The following is a 26,350-nucleotide window of genomic DNA, read 5'->3' as shown; positions in this document are numbered from 1 at the left end:
CTGTCAGGTCAGTCCTCTGCGGGCTCGCTAGACTCATCGGACTTGGTCTCGGCGCATTTGTCCTCGTCGATGCGAACGTCCACGACACGGAAACCGTCGAAGAACTCCTTGTAGCTGATGACGCCGTCCTTGTCGCTGTCCAGATATGACAGCAGCTCTTCGATCTGGTCGTCCGAGAGCGGAGAGTTGAGCACGACGTTGAAGGCCTGGATGCCAGTTCGGAAGTTGTCGCGGCTAATGGCCCCGCTGTTCGTTGCGTCGAACATACGGAAGGCGTTGCGAATGTGGATGCGGTGCTGGTAGAACACGTTGGACACCTGCTGCAGCACCGAGTTTTGCCATGTGAGATCTCCAGACTCGAGCGTTTGCTGCTCCTTCGCGTCCTGCACGCTGAAGGCCGTCACAAACTCCTTGTAGTCGATCGAGTGGCCACCGTCGCTGTCCACGGCCGCCATAACGCGCTCCATCAGATCGGGCTCGAAGTTAAACCCCAGCTGCTCCAGCGCGTGCTCGAACTCATTCCGTGACAGGACACCATCCTGGTTCTTGTCGAAGTGGAAGAAGTGATACTGCAGCGAGCCGCGGCGGGCAAACAGCGCCTTGCCAACCTGCAACAGCGCCTGCATGGTCTCCACGTCGATGTTGCTTGCCGGCTGCGGCGTGAAAGTCGATTGGTCGTCCCCTGAAGACACCCGGCGCGCAAAAATGTGCTCTGTTTCCGTCTTTTCGCCCTCGGCAGGAGCCTCCGTATCCAGCTCCATTGGTGTCGGAGGTGGCTCCACTGCCGAATCTCCCTCGCGGTTCTTGCCCTGGTCCGTGAAGATGACCTCGAAGCGTTGAGCGAACTCATTGAAGTCAATTCTCCCGTCGTCGTTCGTATCGGCCGTGCGCATAAGCGCGAAGACCTGCTGGTCTGAGAGCCCCGTGTCCATCTTTTTCAGTGTGCTGAGGAACTCCTCGTACTCAATGAAGCCACTCGAGTCGGCGTCAAAGACCTTGAACGCTTGCTGCATATCTCCAGCACCCATAGCGCGGTAGAGCTTCTTGCAGATCAGAGCAATGATACTTTCTTGCCACCCACTGTTGTCCATAGTGCCGTTCTCGATGCGGTAGCGTGACAAAAACTGGGAGTAGTTGATGCGTCCCGAGGTTTCGTCCACCAACGCCGCGAGCTTCGGCTGGTACGTCAGGAAAGGCAGATCCAACTGCAGCACGGAGCGCAGAGCTTCGGCCCAGATCAACCTGGACACGGTACCGTTGTGCTCGTCATCATGCTGCGTGAAGTACCAGAACAGCGACGCCTTGTGGTCGCAGATGCGCTCCGCAATCATACGGAGCGTATCGTCCTCCAGCACACCCTGCATCTGAGCCTGCTCGGGGGCCTTGAACGTGCTCTCGTTGATGGAGTGCGCGTAGAATTGCTGGATTTCCGGCTGCAGATCCGGTCCCAGCGTAAGGAAGGCCCCCTTGTTCATTTGAGTGCCGCAGTACCTGGAGGCCGAGAACAGAGTAATCAATCGGCCGCCATGGAGGATCTCGAAGCCTTCAATCACGCACTCGTGCGAGCGGATGATCAACGCGATCTTGTTCACCAAGCAGAAGTTGTTGGTGACGTTGACGCCAAATTCCACCCCGGCACCACGTTCCGAAGGCTGGCGAGTTTGAATGGGGCGAGGGTCACTCCACAGCATGTCTTCAAAGATTTTGTCCTCAAAGTTCGTTTGGTGAAGAGGAGGTTCACGCTTGCGGGCTATGCCACGCAGATGCGCCAAGGTGACGTTGTCGCGGGAGAAGAGGCCGCCGTGAACCACGAAGATTTTCTGCTGGAGTACGGCGCAGAGCGGAAGCGACTCGAACAGCGTCTGGAAGCACTCGAAGACGCGCGCGGGGCGCTCCATGTCGTCTTCGTCAGCGCCCGAGTACTTGGCCCACACCTCATCCTCAAACCCCATCCACGAGTTTTGGTTCCTGGACTCGTGGTTTCCTCGGTTCAAGAAGACACTGGTCGGGTACAGCAGACGGAAGAGCAGGATGGTCATGACCACCTCCGTGCCGTACATTCCGCGGTCCACAAAGTCTCCGTTAAACAAGTACTTGTTGGTGCGTGTCGGGAGCCCATTGATCGAGAAGATGGAGAACAGATCTTGCAGCTGTCCGTGGAGGTCTCCAATCACCGTGATTCTCCCCTTCCGCCAGCGTGATCTCCTGCAGCGTCGGCAGCGGAGCCAGCGACTTGACGCCTTCCTTGAGGATCTCCAGCACGTACTTGTAGTGCAGGATCTGCGTCGTCTTGAACGAGTCCAAAATCTGCAGCACGTTGGCCAGCTCCAAGGGCCACACGAGGTGCGGTCCTGCATACTCTGGATCCACCTGAATCTCCGCCACTGCAACGTCCGACACCGTGCGATTCAACGACTACAGCAGCAATTAGCCAGCAATAACAATAGTAAATCCTTGTATGTATCCGCTACAAACCTGTTTCTTCGTCAGCTGTGCCAGCGTGTGCTCCGCCGACTTGAACTGCTCCGAGCGCTTGAGATTCAGCTGCTCCTGCGTGTTGTCCAGCAGGTTCCACGCGTGCGAGAACACGAGGTGGCGGAACTGCAAATTTGCAGCACAAAGTGAGCGCTGCACCGCCTTCAAACGCGCGAATTCGCGCCTCTCACCTTCTGCGACGCGCTGTATCGCCGCCACACGCTCTGCAACACGCACGCGGCCCCGTCCTCCTCCGAGAAAGCCTGGCAATAGCAGTTAGCGACTTTCTCCACGCCATCAACAGTCAATCAACGCACGCTGAGCTGCTCCTCGCGCACGAACAGGCCGTGCAGAGGCCTGCACTGGAACAGGCGACGACCGTCCGCCGCGGAGCCGTCGCAGTCCCCGCGCGCGCGCGTGAGCTCCACCCCCACGAGGGCTGAGCGCCTCTCGGGCACGTAGCGCACCACGCCCGCGTACTTGCCGCGCACCAGCACGCGCACGCCCTCCTCCACGCTGAAGCCGCTCTCGTCCATGGCGAATGTGCTATTGACACATATCAGACCCATTTCGAGGTGGGTACCGAAGGCTCGCTCAATACGTCTCTATAGCGATTTCACAGGAGATTTGATGTTGGGAATAATTTAGATCAACTAATTGCTCTCCTATCTATATTTTCCGTGAGCACCTATGGAGGGGTATTCAGTTGTTGAGGTGCAAATTGAATTGAGACATGACCCATTTTCTATTATTTTGACATAATCACACTTGAGCTATGGACACCATGTCGGACGCAGCTGTAGGTGACCTCTGCGTCTCTAATGCTCGCCTCCAGTCGTGTCTAATGCGTTCTGCATGTTGTCTATGTGTTGACAGTTGCGGCGGCAGTACGACGCGCTGCTGGACGGCGGTGCGTGACGTCTAACTCGCTTGTTAAACCTCTTAACATTAATTCCTGCGGTTCTGCAGACGCCATCACGGCCGACTACGAGCGCTGGCGGGAGCTCAAGCGCCTCGTGGTCGTGCACGGACTGCCAAAAGACGAGGGAATCACCGACGCTTCGCTACGTGGCCGCGTGTGGAAGGCCTTTCTGGGCGTGGACAGCGACGTGGACATGACCAAGTACGCGGCGCTCGTGGGGCGCGGCGCGTCGCACTACGACGGAGATATTCGCAACGACACGTTCCGAACGTTCCGAGGAGACCCGGAGTTTGCGCAGCGCGTGCCGGAGGAGAAGCTCGTGCGGCTGCTCAATGTCTTTATCAATGAACTGGTACGGCTGCCACGGTGCTGTATTCTTTTTAAGGGTGGAGCTGACGCTGCGACTGCAGGGGTCTAATCCCGGGGACGAGAAACGAGAGGAAGGAGAACCCGCACGAGGCGGCAATTTGCCGTCCATTCGGTAGGTGGTCGAATGTTTTGTACCATTTTTTTTTTTTGCTAACGTTTGAGTGTGTGGGGTAGATATGTTCAGGGCATGAACGTCTTGTGTGCGCCGCTGCTGTATGTGTTGCCGGAACCGGATGCGTATCATACCTTTTGCCAGTTGATTGTGCGCCATTGTCCGCACTACATGGCTCCACAGCTGAAGGGCGTCGAGAAAGGGTGTGCGCTCGTGGACAAATGCCTCGAAACGGTATGGAATTGGGACGAGCTGCTCACGATTGGTATGCGATAGAGCTGACGTAGACTGTGTTGCTGCTGAGCAGTTGGATCCCGTTTTGTACCGCCACTTGTCTTCACGAGGCATCACCGCTCAGATATATGCCCTCCCGTTGATTTTAAGCTTGTTTGCTTGCGTACCACCGCTGCATGAGCTCCTTCGAGTCTGGGATGTGGTACGGAATCACTTTGAGGGAGCTCAGCACAGAGCTCGGCCACTAAAACTAACCTTGCGCTTCCTTTTTTATGAACAGCTTTTCGCAGTGGGCGTGCATTTTGTGGTGGTCTTGGCAGTCGCTCACACGGTGCTTCTTCGAGAGCAACTGCTGAACTTGTGCGTTTTGACCGTTCATTGACCTGGCTATCCGGAGACTGACAAGGAGTTGCTGTTGTATCACAGAGACATGGACTTGATGAAGGTCCTTAGCCTTCGTTGCGCGCCCCCTCTACAGTCAGATCTGCTTATCTCAGTGGCACTGCAGGTAAGCGGAGGACTTGTAGGCCCACAGCATCCACACTAACTTGTATTCGCTGGCAGTTGCTGCACCGATTGCCTGAAGAGCTCTTGTACGAGATCGCGCGGCATCCATTTGCGAACCCGGATGCGCCAACCAGTCTACCGTTCCACCCCCAGACCATATCTGCCATCGCAACACAGATCCAGAAGCAACAAGAACAAGACCAGGCGACGGGGACCCCACGCGTCTCGACGAAGGAGAAATCGGGTACCGCTAGACCCTCACACACGTCGGCCACTCCGCGTCAGACACTCTGCTCATCGACTCCACGCGCCGAGACGACCGTGTCAGCACGGACCCGCCCGCCGTGGAAATTATGAAGCTTTGTGAGGAGATTCTTCTGTATCGACTAGCCGCCACGACCCGCCCCTCGCGTGCCTCACGCCAAAGCTGTGCCAGGAGGTTTCTTCCTCACCATTTTTCAGGCCACACGCAATCATTAAAAGCTGTAACAACTAGCAGCAGCCTCGAGTATTATCAAGCCAAGTGTCAAGCCCGTCCCATGGGTTCCCAAACTTCTCCGTGGTAAACCGGAACCTACTCCTTCACGTCTACGACAGGTTGTCCCCCCATAAGTATCCACCTATCGACGACCTTGTCGGAATTTGGGGCGCGCAGCCTTGCGCTCGGCCTTCTCCTTCTTGAGGGCTGCAGGGTCGTCCTCGTCCGCCGAGTCCGGCGTGAAGACGTAGTTGAGCAGCATGCGGCCGCCGTGGTAGAGCAGGAAGCCCGGGATCACGAGGTACAGCAGCCAGAAGTAGCTCGAGACCATGAGGCCGGCCTGCACGATCAGCGTGACGAGCAAAATGTCCATAGCGTATCTAAAGTGGACACAAGGAGACACAACTGTTAGTCGCTTTTACCAGCTATCAGAGGGTGCAGAGCCACTGGCGCCCTCAGACTCGGTACGTACTCGCTGGCCTCCTTCCTCCGCTGCACCAACCACCCACGAGTAGCTGAGGTAGGTGGACACTGACAGGAAGACGTATCCCGCGAGCGTCCACATGGACACCGAGTTGTAGTGCCACACGATGCAGTACAGGAAGTACAGCACGTTGATGGGCACGATCCACTGCTGCAGTCGCGTGCTGAGCGACGCGCTGGCCCGCTGGGCCTTCTTGGCTGCCTGGTTAGCCTGGGTAGATCATTACACGCACAGGGGGTTAGTGGGGTACGATGGACACCATGAGCCGTCCTCCTGCTAGCATCTGTACCATTTTGATAGTGAGGGTGCAATGCGGTTTGGAAGGCATTTTTAGTAAATTTGAAGGCTATAAACAGGGTATTCGTTAAGACAGGTGAGCGTGCATAGTTGAAGTTGCCTTCAGAGCTGACGGGATTTTCGATGGTGGGCTTTGTATGTATCTTGTGCTTGCAGATTGCAGTTTGTTGCTATACTCGCTTGCTTCTGTTTCTTCGTCTGCTGATGCACGCAGCGCGTCGGTTAGCTAGAGGTTTTGATGGTCGATGTGCTTGGATAGCAGCATCGCTTCGGCCAGTCGACAGGGTTCAATTCGTGGCTGTCTCTGTGGACACCAACGCATTGTGCGTATTGTTGTGAAGTAGAATTGAAAAGCTCGTTGACTGGGCGTATAAATACCTGCTTGCGGTGCGGAGAGATGGTGGGTGTAACGGCAGCGTCGACTATATATTTTTACGCCGCGGTGGCTGCCCACTTGACCTTCCCGTGCCCAATTCGCGGCCTGAAACTCCCTTCCAAGACGCCCACGTCTGTGCCTGCTTCTCTTCATCCACCTCTCTCTGCATGGCACTTGGCTCGACCTCGTCGTAAGAACGCCTAGTCTATAGGAACCGACACGCCAAGCACGCTGGGGGTGGAAACAGATTCCCGAGAGGGCGAGGCGGGCGGAGGTGGCGAGGAGGCTGCGATTTACGCGGACGAGGGTCGTGGGTCTGGCGCTCACGGCCCGAGGAAGCTCACCATCGCAGTCAAACCGCTGTCCTGGTCGGCCACGCAACGCTCCGTGCGAGACATGGAGCGGCGAGGCAGCTCTCTGAGCCAGCCGTACCGCCTCGTGGACGCCTTCCAGATCGAACGAGACGAGAAAACCCGCCAGAAGCCCACCTACATCTCGAACGCCATTCACACGTCAAAGTACACGCTGCTCAACTTCCTGCCGTTATGTTTGCTTCAAGAATTCCGGCGGGTACGTCCTTCGATTTGCAGCCTCGACTTGCTGTCCTGTGTGCGCTAACGAATTTTATTTATGAATCTCGATGCCAGTCGGCCAACTTGTACTTCCTGGTGATCGCCATCCTGCAGTCCATCAAACAAATCTCTCCTCTTACCCCCGTAACTGCAATCGCGCCGCTGGTGATGGTGGTCAGCGTTAGTTTGCTCCGAGAAGCGATCGAAGACCGAGTGAGTGGACGCTCCCGCCCGATTTGTCTGTGCGATGGTGCTGCCTTCACTCACTTGCGAACGCTGATTTCTACCTACAGAAAAAGCGCTCGTCCGATGGCATCATTAATGCCAAACCTGTTGTGTTTTGAGGAACTTCGAAGAGCTGCACGTTGTGGGAGTCAATCCAGGTGAGCCATAAAGATCATGTCTTGCAGTTGCCTTCAACGCTCACTTTTAGCGTTTTTAACGTGGATCTAGGTTGGCGACCTCGTTCGAATACACGAGCGAGAAGCGATCCCCGCGGACGGCATCATTCTCGCCAGTAGCGAAGAGAACGGTGCGCTTTCGCACTCGGTATAGCTCCACACTGTTTCACGCCTGACCATTCGCGTGTTTGCTCCCAGGCTCGTGCTTCATCGACACGAGCAACTTGGACGGAGAGGCCAATCTAAAGTCGCGAGAGTCGCTCCGAGCGACGGCCCGCTTTGCGTTCGACAAAGCCGCTCGCGACAAAGCGAAATACTTCATCAAGTGCGAACAGCCCGATCAGGATTTGTATCGCTTCGCGGGGAATCTGTCGATCGATTCCAAGATGTACAGCCTCAGTGCGAAGCAGTTTCTTCCGCGAGGATCTACACTTATGAACACCAAATGGGCCATGATGCTCGTTGTGTACACAGGTAAGTCTCCCAGCTACCTACCGTGATCTAGTCTTCGGCGTCTAACGAGCAGTTTGGCTCGCTTCCAGGCCACGACACAAAAATCATGAAGAACGCTCGCGCTGCTCACCACAAACTCAGTCACCTCGAGATCCGGATGAGTCGGACGGTCGTGTTTGTCTTCTTCATCCAGGTGCTGCTTTGTGCGATCGCCGCGTGCGTCCACCACTTCCAATTCAGCTCCATGATACTGAAGCACGTGGGCGACGTAGACCACTCGGCGGCCAGCGAATCGGTTCTGCTCTTCCTCTCGTTCGTTGTGCTCATGAACACGCTCATCCCGATCTCCCTGGTGGTCACAGTCGAGATCATCAAGACGGTCCATGCGAAATTCATCACGTGGGACAGCAAGATGCGCAGCAGCACTGGCGAGGGCGCCATAGCCAACACGTCGTCTCTTACGGACGAACTGGGCCAAGTCAAGTACATTTTCACCGACAAGACGGGCACGCTGACTCAGAACCAAATGGTGTTCCGCAAATGCAGCGTGGGCAGAGGTATCTACGTTGCCGAGCAGAAGCGGCCGCTAGTCAGCGGCATTTCCATCTCTTCGCTCGATGCGCTCAACACGAGTGCCACGCCGTCCATTTTCCACAGTGATGACAACCAACCAAACGAGCTGCCGAGTATCTCGTATTTCCGCCGCTTGTTGAGAAATCTCGAGTCTTGCGAAAGCCACCTCGCGCTGGCAATGTCTCTGTGCCACACCGTCGTGTGTGAATACGACCGAGCCACGGGAGTGCTGTCGTACAACTCGGACTCCCCTGACGAATGCGCTCTTGTGCGTGGCGCGGAGGCTATGGGCGTCAAACTATTCGAGAGGTGTGGCCATAAGCTTTACGTTGCAATTACGGAAGAAGACCGCCATGGTTCTCACGTCAAAACCGTCACCTACACGCTGATATTCCAGATCCTGCGCGTGGTGCACTTCTCGAGCGATCGGAAGCGGATGTCGATCATTGTTCGCGACGAAAACGGAGGCATCAAACTGTTGTGCAAAGGCGCAGACAGCGTGATTTTGGAACGGTGCAAGCACTTTTTGTCCGACAAAGCGGACACAATGAGTCACGTGACACAGTTTGCGGAGGAGGGCTTTCGCATTTTACTGTTTGCAGAGCGAGACCTGGTTCGTCATCCGCTTTAATGGGTGGTCTCTTGGGTTTACTAACTGCTCGTCCATGGTCCAGGACGAAAACTACTACAAAAGCTGGGAAGCTCGGTATGGTGAAGCTGAGCTCGATATTCACTCAAAAGAAGCCAAGACACAAGCCCTCTACGACGAGATAGAGCAGAACTTCACTTTGATCGGAGCAAGTGGTACGTACGACAAACGGACTAGCTGAGCAGGCGTACGTTTGGTCGTCTAAGGGTTTTATTTTGTGTGACCATGCAGCTGTAGAAGACAAATTGCAAGTCGGTGTCCCAGAGACTATCTCGCTGTTCCAGAAAGCAGGGATAAAGGTACGTTCCGGTTACCAATTGCTCGCACGAAGTGCACCACTCTGACGAGCTGTATTTTGCAGATATGGGTCTTGACAGGCGACAAACTTGAGACTTCTCTTGAAATGGGCAAACTCTGTCGCGTCGTAACTCCGCAGATGCAGGAGGTGATAATTCAGGCAGCGACTCGAAGCGACATGACCCAGCAGCTCGACAAGGCGCTTCAAAACTCGAAAGTACGTGACTCATTTGTGCCTATTCAGCTCCGCAGCACACACACTGATTCTACTTTTACTTGTCAATCCACTCGCGTAGGAAAGCCAAGCAGTGTGATTGACGGAAGCGCTCTAACTCTTGCACTCGTGCCAATCAACCGCGACAAGTTTTTGAAGCTGGCCTTACAGTCTGCCACGGTCATAGTGTGTCGAGCGTCTCCAATTCAGAAAGCATTGGTGGTCGAGCTGGTTAAAGCTGGCGTTCCAGATGTGACTCTCGCCGTGTACGTTTCTAGTTGGCGATATTGTCGCCAGAGCATCCCAATTCACCAGTATTTTTTGTATAGGGGCGATGGAGCGAACGATGTGAGTATGATTCGAGCAGCCCACGTCGGTGTTGGCGTCATGGGCCAAGAGGGAATGCAAGCCGTTCGAAGCGCCGATTATTCCGTCCAGCAGTTCAGCCATTTAGGACGTCTGCTACTTTACCACGGTACGCAGCACGTTCCCACAGACATCCTACCACAATGATTTCTAACTGTATGATCAGGTCGGCTGTCATACCTCCGTACAACGCAGTGCATCGACTATTTTTTCTACAAGAACATTGTGTTCACGCTCCCACAGTTCATCTACGGGACAGCATCAGTCTTCTCAGGACAGGTATGTTTCCCTCATCTAGACATCCAGCACACGTAACTCATCTGTGTGTGTTTCGTAGACGTTCTTCTGCGACCTGTACATCACGGCCTACAACGTTGTCTTCACGGCTCTGCCAGTGACTGTACGAGCCGTGATGGAGACAGATCTGCTCGAGGCGATCGCTGTCAAGTTTCCAGAGCTCTATCGATTTGGAGCTGCCGACATGTTTTTCTCTCCGTGCACTATGGCAAAAGCCTCTACGTTGGCTATTTGCCACGCGTTGGTGGCCACCGCCGTGCCTCTTCTCCTGGCCCAACACAACAACCTCAGCGAGGGGGACAGTTTCTGGGCTGCTAGCGTCGCCTCCTTCTTCTACATCGTCCCTATCGTCCATTTCCAAATCTTCTGCGAGACGTGGAACTGGACGTGGCTCGTTGGTCTCACGTACGCAGTGTCGCTGGCTGGGTTCCTCTTATGTATTGGCGTTTACGACCACTTGGCCGGAGATGTGGAAGGTGTATGGCGGACTGTGATCGTCCTCCCCGGGTTCTGGATCGGCTTCTTCTTGGCGGCCGTCGCGTGCATTCTACCCGTTGTGGCCTACAAATGGTACGAAACCCCTCGTGTGTGTCTCTCTCACAGCACTGGAACTGATTGCGTTGTGTTGCTGGGTTGTAGCTACGAAGAAAACTTCGAGACGTCCAACCCGGTACATATCCTGAGGCGGACACGGCTACACAACAAGGTTTTGGACTCGTCACGGGTCGATGCATTAGGGTCGCGAGATCTGTCGACGTCCGTCGTCCCGCGTCCGCACTCCCCTAGCAGCAAATGATAGAACTAAACGGCTTTAGTACACCGCGGTCCCGTACCACTTCAACTTGACCGCCTCGTCACATTTGGTTTTCGTGTCGGTTCGCGAGCAGACTCCACGTAGGCGGCCGACCCATGGCGTTCCTGAGACGCAAGAAGCCCAATATCCGCGTGCCCACGGGCAAAGACGCCGTCAACTTCCGCAAACTCTTGTTCCTGCCGGTCAAGGACACGGAAGACCTGCTCGCGAACGCCGCCTGGGAACGGGTGAGGCCACTTTCCAGTCTTACGAAGCCTAAAAACTAAAGTGATATACGCAGCTAGATGTACGATGCCTAACGCTCATGAAGACCAAGATGCTGCGAGCATCGTGCATCGCTCGTGGGTTACCGAAGAAGGGCGGAAAGCGGACGTTGGTGCAGCGCCTCACGGCTTCGCTGATGGAGCAAAGGACAACAGGTAGAATACTATTCTGTTGACGTAGAATAGTACTTGTTCGTTGCATTACTGGTGGTTCCGCTGCTAGAGATTCGGCGTCGACAAGAGGAGGAAGACGAGTACCAGCGTCAATTAGACATGCTAGGGGGTGTTTGGTCCTTCGGATCGGGCTTCGCAGGCCAGCTTGGCCACGGAGATCTCGAGTCGTCCGGCACACCAAGAATCATCAAGAAGCTTCGAGGCCGCAGCATCGCGCATGTGTACGCGGTAAGGAGCTTTGCTTTGTACAGAGGATATTCACCCTGAGTACTGGCATTTCTCTGTGAGCTAGGGCTTTGACTCAGACGTTGCCTTCGCTGTGAGTCGGACGGGAGACGTGTACGTGTGGGGCAAACGGATGGGCCCTACAGGACTACCGCCAGGATCATCTCTGGCAGCTCTCTCGAAGGTAACTTACGGTCACGATAGCGACCTGGACTCTGACGAAGAAATCGGAGAAGAGGATACCAGCAAACCTGCCAACGTTCAGGAAAGCAGCGACGTTTTAATACGAGAAAGTATGGGTCTTTCGGAGAAGATGGAGGAAGAGCGAGACGAACTGGACGAGCCGAATGAGAGCGACGATGACGAAGAAGGCGGCGAGGAAGATTTTGTGCACCCTGTAAAGCTGCTCGCTCTGTGTGGAGAAGGCGTCAGTTATATCGCTGTGGGGCGTGTACACTGTTGTGCCGCCACCAAGGACGGAGACGTATTCACGTGGGGGCAGAACGACCACTGCCAACTAGGCACGGAACCAGTCCATAATCTGTCGGACGCGCTATCCAAGAAAGCTCGCGTGCGCTACGGTGTGGATTCAACTGAGCCTCGACTGTGGGAGCGGACGGTGTCGGAGGCCTGTGTAATTGCCGCCGTTGATGTCGGTACGAACCACACGTTCGTCGTCACCGACAAGGGCGAAATGATGGCCTTCGGCGCCACGTACAACACAAGTGACCACTCCAGTCTAGCGCGAAGCATTGCAAAGCTGCAAGTCAGTCAGGTATGTTGCCTTTTGTGTGGTTACCAGTCGATTGTATTAAGGACACCGTTCGCTAACCTGAACCTTAGATTTCTTGTGGGGCGATGCACGCTGGTCTGGTTACAACCGATGGCCAAGCATACACGTGGGGAAGCGGCGATGGAGGGTACGACGAGCGCTTCAACGCTTTCCATCGAATTAGCAGCATATCTGACGGTTTGGTCTACATGTACGCTGTGTGGTAGTCGACTAGGCCACGGAGACAACACGTCCTACGTGAATCCAAAGCTTGTCGACGCGCTCAAGATGGACATCATCGTGGAGCTGGCATGTGCGTGTTGGCACACGGTTGCAGTTGTCCTGATCCCTCCGCTGTTGAAGGGGGGCGTGGTGCGCACTTGTAGCCAACAGCTTGAGGTAACCTGGAGCTCCCACAACTGATTTCATAGTTTTTCCTGCAGGTTTACACATGGGGGAGTGGTCGTCTTGGCCAGGTAACTCCGTCTGCTGCGTGGGCTGGCAATAGGTTCCTGTTTTGACCCCCTGTTGGCGTCGATTCTGCTAGCTGGCCCAAGGCGGGACGCAGATTTCCACGACACCAGGTCTCGTGACGGATTTCCTGACAACTCATGCGCTGATAAAGAAAGTGTGTGCTGGCATGTACCACAACGCGGCTCTCTCCGTGGACGACGAGGTCATATTCCAATGCCACATTCACGCTGTCGTACCATCTAGCTGACTTGACTGCGACTCGATCCACAGGTTTTCACGTGGGGCAGCAACACCAACGGGTGTCTGGGCCGACCCGAAGAACTCGGAGAGCTAGAGGAGAATTTCTGCGCCGTACCGGGCCGAGTGGAAGGCATGGAGAACTTTGTCGGTCGCCCCTGCTCAAGTGCGTTCCGCTAGATGTTTAACTGTCTGCTCCGAGCTGGCACTAACTACTGCATCAGTTGCTTGCGGTCGTGAGTTCACGCTGATCGCCACCAAGCCGTACATCGGTGCTAGTCGAGAAGAGGTGGAGCGCCGGACGCAGGAGAAGTTGCAGCAGGCCGAGAGCATCGTTCGCCAGACGAGCGTGGTCAAGGACGAGCAACGCGAGCAGCTTGAGCGGATTCGACAAGACAAGCGCGCGACCATTATCGCGCTCTTGAACGCAAAGTTCCCAAAGTGCACAATCTGCACGACGGGCCTCGTCTGCCCAGGATTCCAGCCGAACAACGAGAACCCGACAATCTGCAGGCACTGCATGCACGAAAGCAGAAAGCACCAGGACCAGCACAAGGCGCACGACAGGAAGGCGACACTAGCGTACCTCACTCAGGCGGTGGACAAGCTAGGCATCACTGTCGACTTCAGTGACATCCCAGACATTGCGCTCGAGGAAGAGCTCGAATTCGAGATTCAAGAGGAAGAGTAAAGCTAGAAAAGTACCAGCCTTGCGCTATCGAGCCGTGTCCGATCCGCCTTCACTTTGCTACGAATCTCTGCTTGAGCATCCAGATCGCTCGTTGCAGCGACGACAGCGTCGGCCAGAAGCGTTTGCGTCCAGTGTCTCCTTCGCACAACAGCCCCACCACGTACAGAACCAGCGAAGCGGAGCCAAGCAGTCGGACAGACGACGACTTGATCACTTTTCGTTGCTTGGGAACGACGATATCCCGAAGCAGACAGCCGAATGCCAGCCACAGGAACACCTTGGTGAAGTTAAACTCGCGCGCTACCATGCGTACTCCGTTGTGCAGTGTTGACCAGCTCAAGAAGCTGCTGGAGTCGTGCTTGTTGTGGTTGGCCTTCATCACGGCCACCCACGAGAGAACGTCTGCGAAGTCCACCACGCCATTCCGGTCGTAATCCAGAGCGTCCAGATACCGATCAGCATCTGCAGCGCTGATCTTTTCACCTGCACCAGAATTTACGTTAGAAAATCGCGATCATTCAAAATACCGCATGAACGAACCTAAAATGTTGAGGATGAACTGTGACACCTTGGTAGAGCTCAACTCCAGGCTGCCGTCGGTGTCCATCAACGAAAACATTAATTTGATCGTGTCGAGCTCTTGATGAGTAAGCAGCTGTAATACAACCGGCACAGAAAACGTTAGTAGACAGACTCAACAGTCACTTTAGCACAAACTCCTGTACTTACATTAGGGCGCTCATCGGGGGTCTGCCTGTCCTCCGCATTGCTCAGGGATGGTCTCCGATGGATTCGAGGAGGCGATTCTTGCCCTGAAACGTGTGCTGTGTTATCTTCGACTAGCTCCCACTTGTTTACTTCATCATCCAGCACTTTTCGGATAGCCTGCGGGTGCATTTCGCTCGTCATGCGTCGACGACGTTCTACATCATCACACAAGTACCCGAGTTAAAACACGAATTGTTTTTTTGCAGATCGATAATAACCATACACCTCCGTACCTGCAGGTGTTTCGTTTTCTGCTTCAGTGGCGGAATCGACATGATCAACAGGAGATTTCGGTGCACTCAGAATATTTTTCTGTGCCTTCTGTCCATCTGCCAACCACAGAACGTCCTCGAAAAACTCCTTGCTGGCCGGAAGAAACGGGAGTGTCTGGTTGAATAAGCGCCACATATCCGATCCTCGCTCGGCACTCGCAATCGGTGGAGCTGGATGGCCCACAGTCTCAATTTGCTGGACTTCCCAGGAAAAAGGCTCGTTCCGCAAGAACAAATACGCAGCCTAGAAACACATGTGAATATAAAAGTCTTGACTCATAATTGATCAACACGACGTACCGTGTTTGCGTAGCTGTCGCAGTAGTTCGGCGCTGAAAAGACCGTGATAAGTGGAGGCATGGACTTGTCTCTCCTTTTATCCAACTTTTGGAATTCCTCCGAGCTGAAGTGGAACATGTAACCTTCATCTTCATACTCGTGAGCTCGCAGTAGGGACAGCAGCTGGTTATCAGCCAAAAACTCAAACATGGCGGCCGCGTTGAAGTAGTACGAGCAGCCTCGAGCCTACAGCCGTACAGATTGGGTAAAATACATAACATTGTGGACATTTTTTAGTTTTGGATAAAAATTACCTGATTCGGCTCCCAGGACGCTCGAGTGTCCACTTCTGCGTCCACCTGGACCCCGTGCGGCGTCTGTGGGTCCGACCACAACAGATCGCACAGTATCCCAGTGGTTGGGACTTCCCGCCGTCGATCGATTTTTTGAATATCTTCGATCGTTTTCAATTCGGGCGATATACCTCCATGTACACACATAATTCGTCCACGAGAAGTGGATAAAATGGCCGCCACTGGCATCGCCTGGAAACACGATAAAAAGTGGTAGTAGGCTGAAATCCCATATTTCACACGGCCTACCACCAGATAATACAATAATTAGGATAGAACGGAAGAAGATGGCATGGTCATTGACGTACACTCGCTCCGGAATCCGTAGAAGGACGAGATGGATTCGCACTCGTGGTTCCCGCGGAGCAACACAACTTTGTCGGAAAACTGCAAATTATCCGGTTTAGCGCAAATTAAATCTGGTTTTCGGTTGAGTTGAACGTACCCGGATTTTTAGCAGCAGCAGATACAGCATGACTTCGCACGAAAAGGCTCCGCGGTCCACATAATCGCCCAAAAACACAAGCTGCACGTCCCGATCTTCCATGCAAACGGCAACTTCACCTGTCAGACTCAACGAGACTGACTCACTGTAGCCAGTAGCGCGCACCTGCTAGCTCGGCAACTCCCGCAGCGTCCACTAATTGCATGAGGTCGTAGAACTGGCCATGAATGTCCCCAAACACTGCGAACACGTAATCCGGTTACCAGATTCGGTTTGAGCACCTGTGTACCTACTGCAAATTGGCAAAATGTATTTACCATAAGTTGCAGCGCGTTGCGGCACGGACACCACGTTGGGCTCCAGGTTCATGAGGAACTGCGCCTCATGGATGACGCCCAGCGCGTCTTTGACGGCCAGTGGCGTCTGCTGCTCGAAGGCCGCGCGCACACTTGCGAGCGTTAACTGCACCTTGGTCTCTCTGCGTCGCGCCATGTCCAAAGGCTCACCGAAAAATCTGATATCGGAAAAAGATACCATGCACCGTTCTGAGTCGATTAGGTACGAGCCGCGAAACGACGCGGGCACTTCAACTTGTCAAACCGGCTACTGCACTACTGCACCACCACCGTCTGCAGCAGCTTTTGCCCATTTGTACATAGCCCCTTGTGCAATGCTAGTGAGGTGGACGGGCTCGGCTAGAGGAAACGTGTCGCATCTTGCGCTCGATAGAGGCGCCACGCTGCTGCTTGTAAGGATTCCGTCGATTTCTTGAGCAAAAGCTGAGCTGCAGCGTCCTTGGCTCTGCCATGCAAATGTTGGTGCAAGTCGAAAATGACGCGTTCGTTGACAGGTTACCACTGACTAAGCTGGGAGGAAACCACCATGAAAATCGACTGGACCACATGGCGCCACTGGATCTCAACCTTGCAGCTAGCTGGGCGTGAGTGGAGAGAGAAGCGCTCAACACAGAAGGCAAAAAGACCCGAGTGTTTTCAACAATTTTCCGCTTGAGAATACACTGTAAATTCACGGCGACTACTGCAAATTCTCGCAAAAGATCGTCTTTCACTGGATGTCAAGTGATCTTGCGTTGCAGTGGTCGTAGCCGTGACACTCGTTGACGCGCAATTCGAATCGACACTTGAGCTCCAGCCCCGCGTCTCCATACAAAACTCCTGCGCCATCAGCGCACGCACTGATTCCCCTTTCTCATGCCTGCAAAACCTTTTCAGGTTTCTCAGCTGCCTCCGGAGCCGCAAATTGCACCACTAGCAGTCTCCACTCGCCAGCCCCACAAAATCCGCCGCCCGAACCGTCTATCTGGGCCAACACAAAGCGACAGGGGCGCGATGCCAAAAACCTTCGCGCGCTTGCATCGTCACTTCACAATTTGCAGCCTTCGTGCCAAGCCAGCAGTTGCAAATGAGCAAAGAGCGCCGCAAAAGTCCACGCAAATCGGCCGCCAAGCGGTCGCTCAGCCCCCTGTTCAGCAGCCCCAACACGAGCAACAGCTTCCTGTCCCCCGTGAGCTTCGCGCCGCACCTGTCCCCCGCCCACGAGGCGCCTACTGACCGTGGCTTGACTTTCCTGCAGAGCGCGCGTGACCGCAACGTGCCTGTTCGCTTCGGAAAGTGGAGTCGGGCCGAAGACGCTTATTTGCACAAGTTGGTGCAGCTTTTCCAGAACGGACTGCTCGCGAACGTGGCCTGCAAAACTTCGTTGCGCTCATGGCTCGCGCAAATGCTAAACTGCTGCCCCATGCGGATCTCCAAGAAGCAAATGCACGGCCGCGGCTTCAAGGGCAAGAGCAAGTACAAACCCGCAAAACCCGCAACACTCGCGCCGCAACAGTTCGAGCAGCTCAGCAACGACGTTCGCAAGTTGCGCAACGATTTTTTGCGCAACTGGGCAGACGACGAGGCCGACAAGCAGCGCAAGAGCTTCCAGCAGTGGTACGACAAAGTGCAGGAGCTCGTCCCGACGCCGCAAATTGCCAAACCAGGCGGCGTGGAGGACACCAAGCGACGCAAAACTTCCGAAATTGCAGATCAGGAGGCTGCAGCTGTTGCACTAGAGCCCATTCCGGTGTTGGAACCCATTTCGGTGGCTAGTTGCGCAACTCCCACGACAGTGGCACCTCTGCCGCTTGCGTTTTGCAGTGACAACATGATCTCTGCACGTCAGTGCAACGAACTGCAAATTGACAACGAAGCGCGCTACACCATTTGCGAAGACCAAGTGCAATTCTCCTTCCACGTGGACAACCAGCAGAATTTGCTCTCCATGACGCGCAAATCGTCTCGCGTCTTCATCGACTTTGGTGCTCCCAGCTGCTGGCACGAAGAGCCAAAGTGTTCGCCCTTCTTGGACTATTCGCAGTGGACGGACAACGACCTGACGGAGGAACTGGCGGCGCTCGTGGAGCCTTCGTCTGGCTGGGACAGTCCACCGCTAAACTTTTTGTGAACCAGTTGCGCAAAACTCCCTTGCGGCTGCCTCATTCGAGCTGCAAGAGCGAAATGTCCGTGTACTGTGTCGTTGTGTGCGTATAATCAGTATAACCCGTGAAGAAGCAGCTTTTTTCCTATGCAGTTTGAGCCTTCACGGCTTCGAGTTGCTGCATGAGTCGCTCGATTTCTTTGCGCAAATGCTTGAGTTTCTTCTGTTCGGTGAGGATGGTGTCGCCTGCGTGGTCGTGCGACCGGATTTGCACCAGTTCCGCGGCCATCGCACCAACTTTTGCGATCGTACTCCAGTTACTCGACAAAATGTGCGTCAATCGCTGCTCATTTGCGCGGTCTTCTTCGACATCCCCAGCTTTTGCGCCTGCCAATTTATTGCGCGTGGCGCCCATGCGCAAACGAGCGGATGGGTCCACACGGTCCACGGCCGTCCTGACGACCGTCGCGTCATGCAACTCGCTCCAGTCTGGACGGGGAGTGAATGCGCGCTGCAAATGTTCGGCCTGCTGCTCGAGGTTTTGCAGGTCTGCTTGCACGGTGATGCGTTCGTTGTTGAGTTGGCCAAGCGCAATGCGCACTTCGAAAATGGCTTCGGTGCGATTTCGCACAAACGTTTTGCGCTCCGTTCGGGCTTCTTGCAGAACGTGGTTTTTCGCAATTGCTAGAGTGAGTCGGGCGAGCTGCTGCTGCGTTGAGTTTTTGGAGCCCACGCGACCCGTTGGTAGCAATGACGCAGCGGTTGTGAGTGTTCGCAGGTCGTCGAGGCGCTTTGCGCGCAACTTGTTCGCTTGCTCCTCCTTTTTCACGTCGCAAATGGCGACCGAAACGAGCTGCTTCAACTCGCTGCGTCGCGTGAGGAGGTCGTTGAGCCCCGTGCGAAGTTCGTTGCACGCAAATGTGCGCAAATCTTTGCGGCGTCGCATCTTGGTGAGCTCTTCGCGGATCGTGGCAGTTGTTGCGCTGACGTCGGTATCGGTCGGTTTTTGGTCCAGTAGGGAATCGCCCCGAACTGCAGACTCCATGGCTCGCGCAACAGCAGCTTGGCACTCTTGGATTTTCTGCGGGAGATGATTGTTGCGCTCCTCCAGTTGCTGGATTTCATCCCGTAACCGTTGACATTCTGCCTGCTCTTCGCGTAAAATCTCCTCCGTGCCGCGCAGTAGCTGCGAGTACAAAATCCGCGGGTGTTGGCCAGCGCTCTTTTGTTGGATAAATGGTTGCCAACAAGCGGCTTCCAGTCCAGTTAGCATGTCTCGAGCTGCAACGGCGTCCAAAGTTGCACTTTTGCCACTGTTTGCTGCAGCCAGCACCGCGCGTCGAAGGTTGTTAAACGCTTCTTCGGGTGTCAGTCGTGGTCGCGGATGAGGTAACGCACTCTGGTGGCTCTTTTCCACTTGGTCGATTTGCTCAAACACACGAGGGGACCGGAACGTCTCCGTTGCCAAAGTTGCACCATGACGAGGTGTCTGCTGCTCTGCTGGCATCGCGACCAAATGTACGCGACGGCGATTTGCACGGGCGCGAGCATGAGTCCGAGCCGACTGTTTGTATGCCACGCGCACTGAGCTGGACGGGACGCTTGGGGATGACGGGAAGTACATGTGAGAGGTGTCCATCGCTCACAACAATGAATTCTATTCGCGAACCTCCGACACTGTCGTCGCATAAATAGCAGACGATCAATAGCAGCTCAGTCCAAAATGCGAGCACTTGTCTGGCGTGGCACTGCAGGTCTCCTTTGCATGTCCTGGGTGAGCCATGGGGCGCAAGCTGCAGGAGGCATCGGAGGAACGACGGTGCGTCGAAAGTCTCTTGAACTTGGACGGCAAGAGTGCGACTCACCACGTATTTGAACCCTGCCGTTGCAGCCCTCCGACGTGTGTTCGCAAACGTTCGAGGAGCTGCACAACCTGCAAATCAACCAGAAACAGGATGAAAACGGCGTCGAGGGGGGCACACTCGTACCCAACGCCTGCAAGAACCTGGTACAAGCCGACGTGATGGACGTCCGCGACGACGAAGACCAGAAATCTTTGTGTAGCAACTCGTGCTACGACGCCATCAACGCCAAGTACAAAATTCTGCTGGACAACGACTGCTTTGCCAGTGACGACGCGGACGAAGAAGCCAGCGCCAAACTCCAAGCTGCCGCGTACCAAATCGCGTGCCAAACCAACACCGCTGGGAAATACTGCAGTGCGTACGCGTCCTCGCTGCACTGACGTCAGTAGTACTGACACCGACTGTGACTAGTTCCAATGATAGGAACGCTCGTGAAGGACGCGGGGACGTCCTTCTCGCTCTGCAACGACATCGTCGCGAACCTGGGCTGCTGCTTCCAGAGCTACCGCCAGTACATGCTGCTAGGCACAGCCGCGAGTATCGTCGCCATGGACGACGCACAGAAAGAGTGCACGGAGCAAGGCATCGGAGGCCTCGACTCCATGTGTCCCTGCGCCTTCAACGTGCACGCCTTGTCCAACACAACCTTCTGCTCCCGTACGTGGCAAATATCCAAGTCTCTCCGGCATGTCCTCACGGATTTCTTCTTGGCTCACAGATGCAACACGATATCCAGACATCCAGCCAACGGTCCTGATCCTCTCATTAATCCTCTTCACAGCAGTCCTATAGCAGAATCCCCATAAAGCAGATAATATCCCCCCGATATCTGCGACTCAGTATGGCTTATCTTGAAGTTTGTATCCGCCTTCTCAGCCCCAGATTTTGATACCCCCCTTCACTATGACGACCCCGACCGTGGAGAAGGACGTGCTGTCCATCAAAGACGGACACTTTGTGGACCAGCATGGACGTGTGGCGCTGCTGCGAGGCGTGAACCTCGGCGGCTCCTCCAAGCTGCCGGTCGGCTACGGACACACGGACGACCAAGACATGAGCGCCTTTTTCGACGGAGCTGCCTCCGTGTCCTTCGTTGGACGTCCGTTCCCCTTGGAGGAGGCGGACCTGCACTTGTCACGCCTGCAGCGCTGGGGACTGACGTTCCTGCGCTTCATCGTGACGTGGGAGGCCATTGAGCATGCGGGGCCAGGCCAATTGGACCACGAGTACCTGACGTACATCCGAGCGGTGGTTGAGAAGGCTGCGGAGTACAACATGCAGGTCTACATCGACCCTCACCAGGACGTCTGGTCCAGGTGGACGGGAGGAGATGGAGCCCCCATGTGGACGCTGGAGTGCATCGGCTTGGAGCCGCGCAACTTCGAAGCTACCAAGGCGGCGCTGTGTCTCGAGACGTGCGGACTGCCGGCGTCCAAGTTCCCCAAGATGATCTGGCCCACCAACTACGGCAAATTGGCCTGTGCGACCATGTTCACCTTGTTCTGGGCCGGCAAGAAGTACGCGCCCAACTGCTACGTGGACGGCGTGCAGATCCAGGAGTATCTGCAGTCGCACTACCTGGACTCGATGGTGGCATTGGCGACAGCGCTCAAGGGACTGCCGAATGTTGCTGGCTACGGCACCATGAACGAGCCCTCGGCTGGGTTTGTGGGCGTGAAGGACCTGACCAAGTCGGTGGGGATGTTCCAGAACGGATTCGCGCCGTCTGCTCTTCAGGGGATGGCGCTGGGTGAAGGGATCGCCCAGGAAGTGGACGTCTGGGGCTCTGGCCTCATGGCGTTTGTCCGTGGGAAGCCGTCCCGTGTGGAGAGCGTCGACCCTCAGGGTGTTCGAGCGTGGAGAGAGGGCTTTGGGTGTGTGTGGAAGGAAGCTGGGGTGTGGGGCTTGGATGCCGAGGGCAGGCCCCAGTTGCTCCAACCTGACTACTTCGATGGAGTTGACTTTGGGAAGGACTTTTACGTGCCTTTTGCGAAGACGTTTGCGAGGAGGCTGCAGAGTGTGGTCCCCAAGGCCATGATCTTCGTCGAGATGCCGCCGGTGGACTTCGGGGACATGGAGTTCCCGGAAATCTCGAGCGAGGACATCCCGAATGCGGTGAATGCCATGCACTGGTACGACGCCATTACGCTGGTCACGACGACGTGGCGCTCGTACTTCACGGTGGACTTCACCACGGGCAAGCCCGCCTTTGGCAACAAGGCGCTGCGCAAGACGCACCAGAAGCAGCTTGCCCATGTCGCCAGCTTCGGACGCAAGAAGATGGGCAACGCGCCGACGCTCATCGGTGAGACCGGCATTCCGTACAACTTGAACGACGCGCGGGCCTACATCAGTGGAGACTACTCGGCGCAAATCGAGGCAATGGACAACACCATCTCCAACCTCGAGTCGCAGCTGCTGTCCTTCACCTTGTGGAACTACACGGCCGACAATTCGCACGGCTTCGGCGACCTGTGGAACCTGGAGGACCTGAGCATTAGCAGTCCGGACTCAGAGGCGCTCGCCGTCCGTCTTGCTGGTGGCCACACGCGCCGTCGCGACGACGCAGCTCGTGGCCTAAAAGGCTTCGCGCGCACGCACGCGCGAAAGATCGCTGGCGTGCCGCTGAAGTCGCAGTTCACGATGGCTACAGCTGAGTACACGCTGGAGTTCTTGTCGGTGGACACGGAGTCGGCGGCGCCTACCGAGATCTACGTGCCGTATGTGCAGTACCCTGGTGGATACCGCGTGACGTCGTCGGATGGCCACTGCACCATCCAAAAGCACGAGAACTACGACATTGTCAAGTACGCCCACGACACCAAGGCTCACAAGCACCGCGTGATTGTCTCGCCCCGGACGCCGATTGGTGGCGATCCGAGACGTGCCAATGCACCGTTGTACCTGGCTCTGGCCCTGACCGCGGTCGCTGTCCCTCTGCTCACCCTCTACAAGCGTAGATAATCCAGGACTGGGTACTCGAATGTGCAGTAGGCGAGAGATAGACATACTGCTGCCTGTTGGGAAACACGAAGATGAACCGTGAGCCCAAGTGTAAAACTGTGTAGATAATCGTCTTCGAAACGTGGAACCGCAGATACCAAGCCTACAGAGACTTGGCCAAAGGCGCCACTTGGCTACTCGTCCACCATCATGCTCTCGGCTTCGTCCGTCTTGTCACTCTCTGCAGACATGGCATCTTCCTCTCGCTGCACGGCAGCTAGACCCTTCTTGGAGATAAGCTCCAGCATGTGTGCTGCAAAATCGTCCAGCAAAACGGGCCATGCTCCATTCTCGTAGTAGTTTGCCAGGTCCGGTTTCATTTGGTGGCCGAAGTCCAGCACCTGGAGCCACAGATCCTTCGACACGACGCTACGCGAGTTCTCGCTAACATACTTCAGCCAGTGGCGGCGCCAGTGGAAATGGTCGGGAAGGAGGAGGTCCCAAAGCCCCACAGCCAGCTCCAGCGCCAAGCTCTTTTGCGTCGGATCTTTCGAGAACCCAAACGTAAACTGCACCAACATCAGAACCTGCCATTGCCAGACCAAATATCCTCATAACAGCCACGTACCGAATAAATAGTAGCAAACTGGGCGCGGTCACGCATTTGGCCACGCAGCGTCGGGATACTGCTGCGCAGGTCTCCAATCGAGTGGCAGTTCAGTTTGTGCATCCCGCGTCGGAACTCAGTGCGCGTGTAGATGCCGATGGTCTCCGCCTCCATGGCGCAGCTCAGAGCCAACGTCACCGGGTCTTCGGCATCGACCCCCAGAGCATCGCACAATTTCAGAACACCGTCTTCCGTCATCGACATCTCGTCCGCCTCCGGGTCTGCAGACCATGCAAAAAAGCACAGTTCAGCACCTGCAACACCCTCTTCAACATCTTCTGATCACCAGTCAGCACCTTGGAAGCGGGCAAACACGGCGTCAATAGCAACGTTGTCGTCCTTGTCGTTCTTCTGCTTCTTGTTGCTCCCATCGATCTGCAGCAACAGAACCCTCAGTAACCAGCCATCTATACCTATTGACCACTCAAATCTAATTTACAGTATGTCCGGAGCCTCTCTTAGTGCCGCCGTGGCTATTCGTGTGCCTCTCGGAACTGATACCCATCTTGGCCAGCGCCGCCACGTCCGCCTGGTACGTGTTGTTGGCCTTTATCCGCTCCACCAGATCCGCCTTCCGCCCACTGGTGCGGATGCCTGCGAGGATTCGTCAGCTGCAATCGCCTATGGAAATACAGCAGTAATCAATTCAACACGCACCGAATTTGCGGCAGATCTCCGCCAGCTCCTTCACGCGCAGCTTCGAAAGGTCCATGGCGGCAGGCTTCTGGGCGTTTACGGCGACAGTTGGAGCTGCAGAGCCATGTAATGTAATACTAGAGTCAGAGAGGAATGCTCTGGTGCCCTGGAGAAACTGGAGGAGGCGTGTGGGCGAAGCAAGCTGCGTTCACATCCATCACCTTAGTCGTGCCACAAATAAATTTGGATTTTGAGATCAAATCAAAATTTTAATTGTGGTGTACAAAAAACAGGGAAGCAATTATTGGAATTGAGAACGCAATTAACAACACACCGTGCACATAAAATGCATGAGAACACAGTAAAATAATACTAACGTGGTTTGCACTTTGACTAGTTCATGAACTGAGCCGGATATTGCCCAATCATATCCTCGTATTTGAAATCGACCACTATGATTGGTTCTGCAATTTATGTACCAGTTCATGACCTTTCGATTTTTTTTCTTTGCACTCACTTCGATATCCCCCCCCCCCTCCGACGGAGGAGATGAAGGCATGCTACACGGCAAAGCAAGAGTTAGAGTGTACGGGACACCGACGTGTACCCATGTTACAAAGAGTGACGGGATGTCTCTCTTTTGTGCCCATGGTACGTGGTACCGGTTGGCGGTGAGCCAACCATTGGGCACTTGTTTAGCTTTTACTATAGTTGACTTAGAGTTTGTAAGGATCAAGCTTGACTTACCTATAAATATATTCAGTCTTTAAACCTACCGTCTAAGTCGTAGTCGGTTCCCTTAGACCGGGAACCGTGAACTTGTTGTTCACCGAGAGCTTACGCTCTCTAGCACTTCCTCTGTGCAAGGTTGTGTGTGCCCCGTCACACTTGGTAGCACTTGTAGTCAATCCACGCCTACGCGGGTAGGATTCGACTACCTGAATCCTCTGTGGTCTCAAAGCCTGAGCCACTATGGAACGAAGTGAGTTTCCTCACTTGAATGACTCGCAGTTCGAGTCCGTTCGAAAGATGGGAGGCATCTTTGGGAGGGATGTCCTCCGAGGCTTGGCGTCGGTGACGCCAGCCGAGCAAGTCGAACGCGTGAACGCGTTCGACACGTATGAGCGTGAGCTCATTGCTCACGTGCAGGGAAACCTGCAGGCCTCTGTGGCCGAGCCGAAGCCGGTCCAGCCGAAGCCTTTGCGGCTGGCTGTGCCTGCGTTCGAAGGGAAGGAAGGTGAAAACCTTCACTTCTGGATCCGAGAAGTTGAGATCGCCATGAGGGCGGGTCTCATCTCGGATCAGGGACTTCGCGTTGCGTTCGCGTTGTCCAACCTAAGCGGTCGTGCCAAGAATTGGGCGTACACGCTGGAGACGACGTCTCCTGGATGCTTTGCATCCTGGGAACAGTTGTGCGAGCGGCTTCGCGCTGCGTTTCTCCCGGCGAACGATGCGTTCCGCCAGCGCTCACGCTTCCTCGCCTGTAAGCAAGGGAAGCGCGAGCTGTACGAGTACGTACAAGAGATGCGCACGTTGGCATCATCTTTGGTGGGGAACCCCCTGCCCGAAGACGTCAAGACGACGGTCTTCATGGACGGCCTGAAGGTCGGTCCCGCACGCACGCAGTTATTCCGCGTGCATGCATCCACTATGGAGGAGGCGATTAAGATCGCCCTCCAGGAGGAGTACAGCCATAAGCAGGCTGGTACTCCGGTTGTTGCGCAACTTGTCGTTGCGAACAACGAGCCAGAGCCTATGGACTTGAGCTCTGCTGAGCTTGGCTCGGTCCGCTGCTATAAATGCGGCGGACTAGGACACTACCAACGTGTGTGTCCTTCGACTGGGGTGGGGAAGAACCCATCCCTCAAACCCCGAGGGCCTAACGGTCGCTGGCGCAAGCCGCGGCCAGGTGGCCGAGGGAACTCCGGCCACCAGTAATGGCGGGTTCCCCAGAGGG

The 26,350-nt window shown here is 55.3% G+C and overlaps 11 protein-coding genes across 11 annotated transcripts; 6 read left to right on the top strand and 5 right to left on the bottom strand.

Moving 5' to 3' along the window:
• Window positions 1-8: 8 nt before the first annotated feature.
• KRP23_10693 (Serine/threonine-protein phosphatase with EF-hands 1) lies at window positions 9-3,011 on the bottom strand (the record flags this gene model as incomplete). Its single annotated transcript, XM_067881172.1, has 5 exons — window positions 9-2,205; window positions 2,267-2,415; window positions 2,476-2,601; window positions 2,667-2,738; window positions 2,793-3,011. 5 exons carry the CDS (start codon window positions 3,009-3,011, stop codon window positions 9-11), a joined length of 2,763 nt encoding a protein of 920 aa, XP_067741443.1.
• A 239-nt stretch (window positions 3,012-3,250) lies between these two features.
• Window positions 3,251-4,976, top strand: KRP23_10692 (Cell division control protein 16; the record flags this gene model as incomplete). Its single annotated transcript, XM_067881171.1, has 9 exons — window positions 3,251-3,274; window positions 3,352-3,385; window positions 3,445-3,749; window positions 3,808-3,878; window positions 3,941-4,112; window positions 4,186-4,314; window positions 4,393-4,472; window positions 4,539-4,620; window positions 4,677-4,976. The coding sequence occupies 9 exons, from the start codon at window positions 3,251-3,253 to the stop codon at window positions 4,974-4,976; spliced, it is 1,197 nt and encodes a 398-aa protein (XP_067741442.1).
• A 263-nt stretch (window positions 4,977-5,239) lies between these two features.
• KRP23_10691 (uncharacterized protein) lies at window positions 5,240-5,873 on the bottom strand (the record flags this gene model as incomplete). The annotated part of the gene is made up of 3 exons (XM_067881170.1): window positions 5,240-5,477; window positions 5,559-5,791; window positions 5,871-5,873. The coding sequence occupies 3 exons, from the start codon at window positions 5,871-5,873 to the stop codon at window positions 5,240-5,242; spliced, it is 474 nt and encodes a 157-aa protein (XP_067741441.1).
• Window positions 5,874-6,650: 777 nt separating this feature from the next.
• KRP23_10690 (Phospholipid-transporting ATPase IB) lies at window positions 6,651-10,872 on the top strand (the record flags this gene model as incomplete). The annotated part of the gene is made up of 13 exons (XM_067881169.1): window positions 6,651-6,824; window positions 6,902-7,039; window positions 7,280-7,358; window positions 7,426-7,701; window positions 7,770-8,866; window positions 8,928-9,057; window positions 9,134-9,201; window positions 9,264-9,420; window positions 9,496-9,679; window positions 9,743-9,888; window positions 9,946-10,058; window positions 10,117-10,646; window positions 10,716-10,872. 13 exons carry the CDS (start codon window positions 6,651-6,653, stop codon window positions 10,870-10,872), a joined length of 3,249 nt encoding a protein of 1,082 aa, XP_067741440.1.
• A 113-nt stretch (window positions 10,873-10,985) lies between these two features.
• KRP23_10689 (PH, RCC1 and FYVE domains-containing protein 1) lies at window positions 10,986-13,726 on the top strand (the record flags this gene model as incomplete). Its single annotated transcript, XM_067881168.1, has 9 exons — window positions 10,986-11,117; window positions 11,171-11,309; window positions 11,377-11,555; window positions 11,620-12,327; window positions 12,396-12,472; window positions 12,552-12,696; window positions 12,872-13,000; window positions 13,069-13,201; window positions 13,260-13,726. 9 exons carry the CDS (start codon window positions 10,986-10,988, stop codon window positions 13,724-13,726), a joined length of 2,109 nt encoding a protein of 702 aa, XP_067741439.1.
• A 49-nt stretch (window positions 13,727-13,775) lies between these two features.
• Window positions 13,776-16,335, bottom strand: KRP23_10688 (Serine/threonine-protein phosphatase 2B catalytic subunit beta isoform; the record flags this gene model as incomplete). The annotated part of the gene is made up of 10 exons (XM_067881166.1): window positions 13,776-14,209; window positions 14,267-14,381; window positions 14,456-14,649; window positions 14,728-15,010; window positions 15,067-15,291; window positions 15,360-15,643; window positions 15,707-15,785; window positions 15,844-15,938; window positions 16,009-16,083; window positions 16,161-16,335. The coding sequence occupies 10 exons, from the start codon at window positions 16,333-16,335 to the stop codon at window positions 13,776-13,778; spliced, it is 1,959 nt and encodes a 652-aa protein (XP_067741438.1).
• A 930-nt stretch (window positions 16,336-17,265) lies between these two features.
• Window positions 17,266-18,309, top strand: KRP23_10687 (uncharacterized protein; the record flags this gene model as incomplete). The annotated part of the gene is made up of 1 exon (XM_067881165.1): window positions 17,266-18,309. The coding sequence occupies one exon, from the start codon at window positions 17,266-17,268 to the stop codon at window positions 18,307-18,309; it is 1,044 nt and encodes a 347-aa protein (XP_067741437.1).
• A 118-nt stretch (window positions 18,310-18,427) lies between these two features.
• Window positions 18,428-19,789, bottom strand: KRP23_10686 (uncharacterized protein; the record flags this gene model as incomplete). The annotated part of the gene is made up of 1 exon (XM_067881164.1): window positions 18,428-19,789. One exon carries the CDS (start codon window positions 19,787-19,789, stop codon window positions 18,428-18,430), a length of 1,362 nt encoding a protein of 453 aa, XP_067741436.1.
• Window positions 19,790-20,005: 216 nt separating this feature from the next.
• KRP23_10685 (uncharacterized protein) lies at window positions 20,006-20,939 on the top strand (the record flags this gene model as incomplete). The annotated part of the gene is made up of 4 exons (XM_067881163.1): window positions 20,006-20,101; window positions 20,174-20,501; window positions 20,571-20,804; window positions 20,884-20,939. The coding sequence occupies 4 exons, from the start codon at window positions 20,006-20,008 to the stop codon at window positions 20,937-20,939; spliced, it is 714 nt and encodes a 237-aa protein (XP_067741435.1).
• Window positions 20,940-21,050: 111 nt separating this feature from the next.
• KRP23_10684 (Glucosylceramidase) lies at window positions 21,051-23,111 on the top strand (the record flags this gene model as incomplete). Its single annotated transcript, XM_067881162.1, has 1 exon — window positions 21,051-23,111. One exon carries the CDS (start codon window positions 21,051-21,053, stop codon window positions 23,109-23,111), a length of 2,061 nt encoding a protein of 686 aa, XP_067741434.1.
• A 173-nt stretch (window positions 23,112-23,284) lies between these two features.
• On the bottom strand, window positions 23,285-24,469 carry KRP23_10683 (DCN1-like protein 2; the record flags this gene model as incomplete). The annotated part of the gene is made up of 5 exons (XM_067881161.1): window positions 23,285-23,659; window positions 23,719-23,978; window positions 24,054-24,132; window positions 24,197-24,351; window positions 24,415-24,469. The coding sequence occupies 5 exons, from the start codon at window positions 24,467-24,469 to the stop codon at window positions 23,285-23,287; spliced, it is 924 nt and encodes a 307-aa protein (XP_067741433.1).
• Window positions 24,470-26,350: the final 1,881 nt, after the last annotated feature.

The sequence above is a fragment of the Phytophthora ramorum genome (genome assembly GCF_020800215.1).
Source record: "Phytophthora ramorum isolate Pr-102 chromosome Unknown Phyram_PR-102_s0010, whole genome shotgun sequence".
NCBI lineage: Eukaryota > Oomycota > Peronosporomycetes > Peronosporales > Peronosporaceae > Phytophthora > Phytophthora ramorum.
The sequence above is the reverse complement of the archived record's forward strand: the minus strand, read 5'-3'. Positions and strand labels throughout refer to the sequence as shown.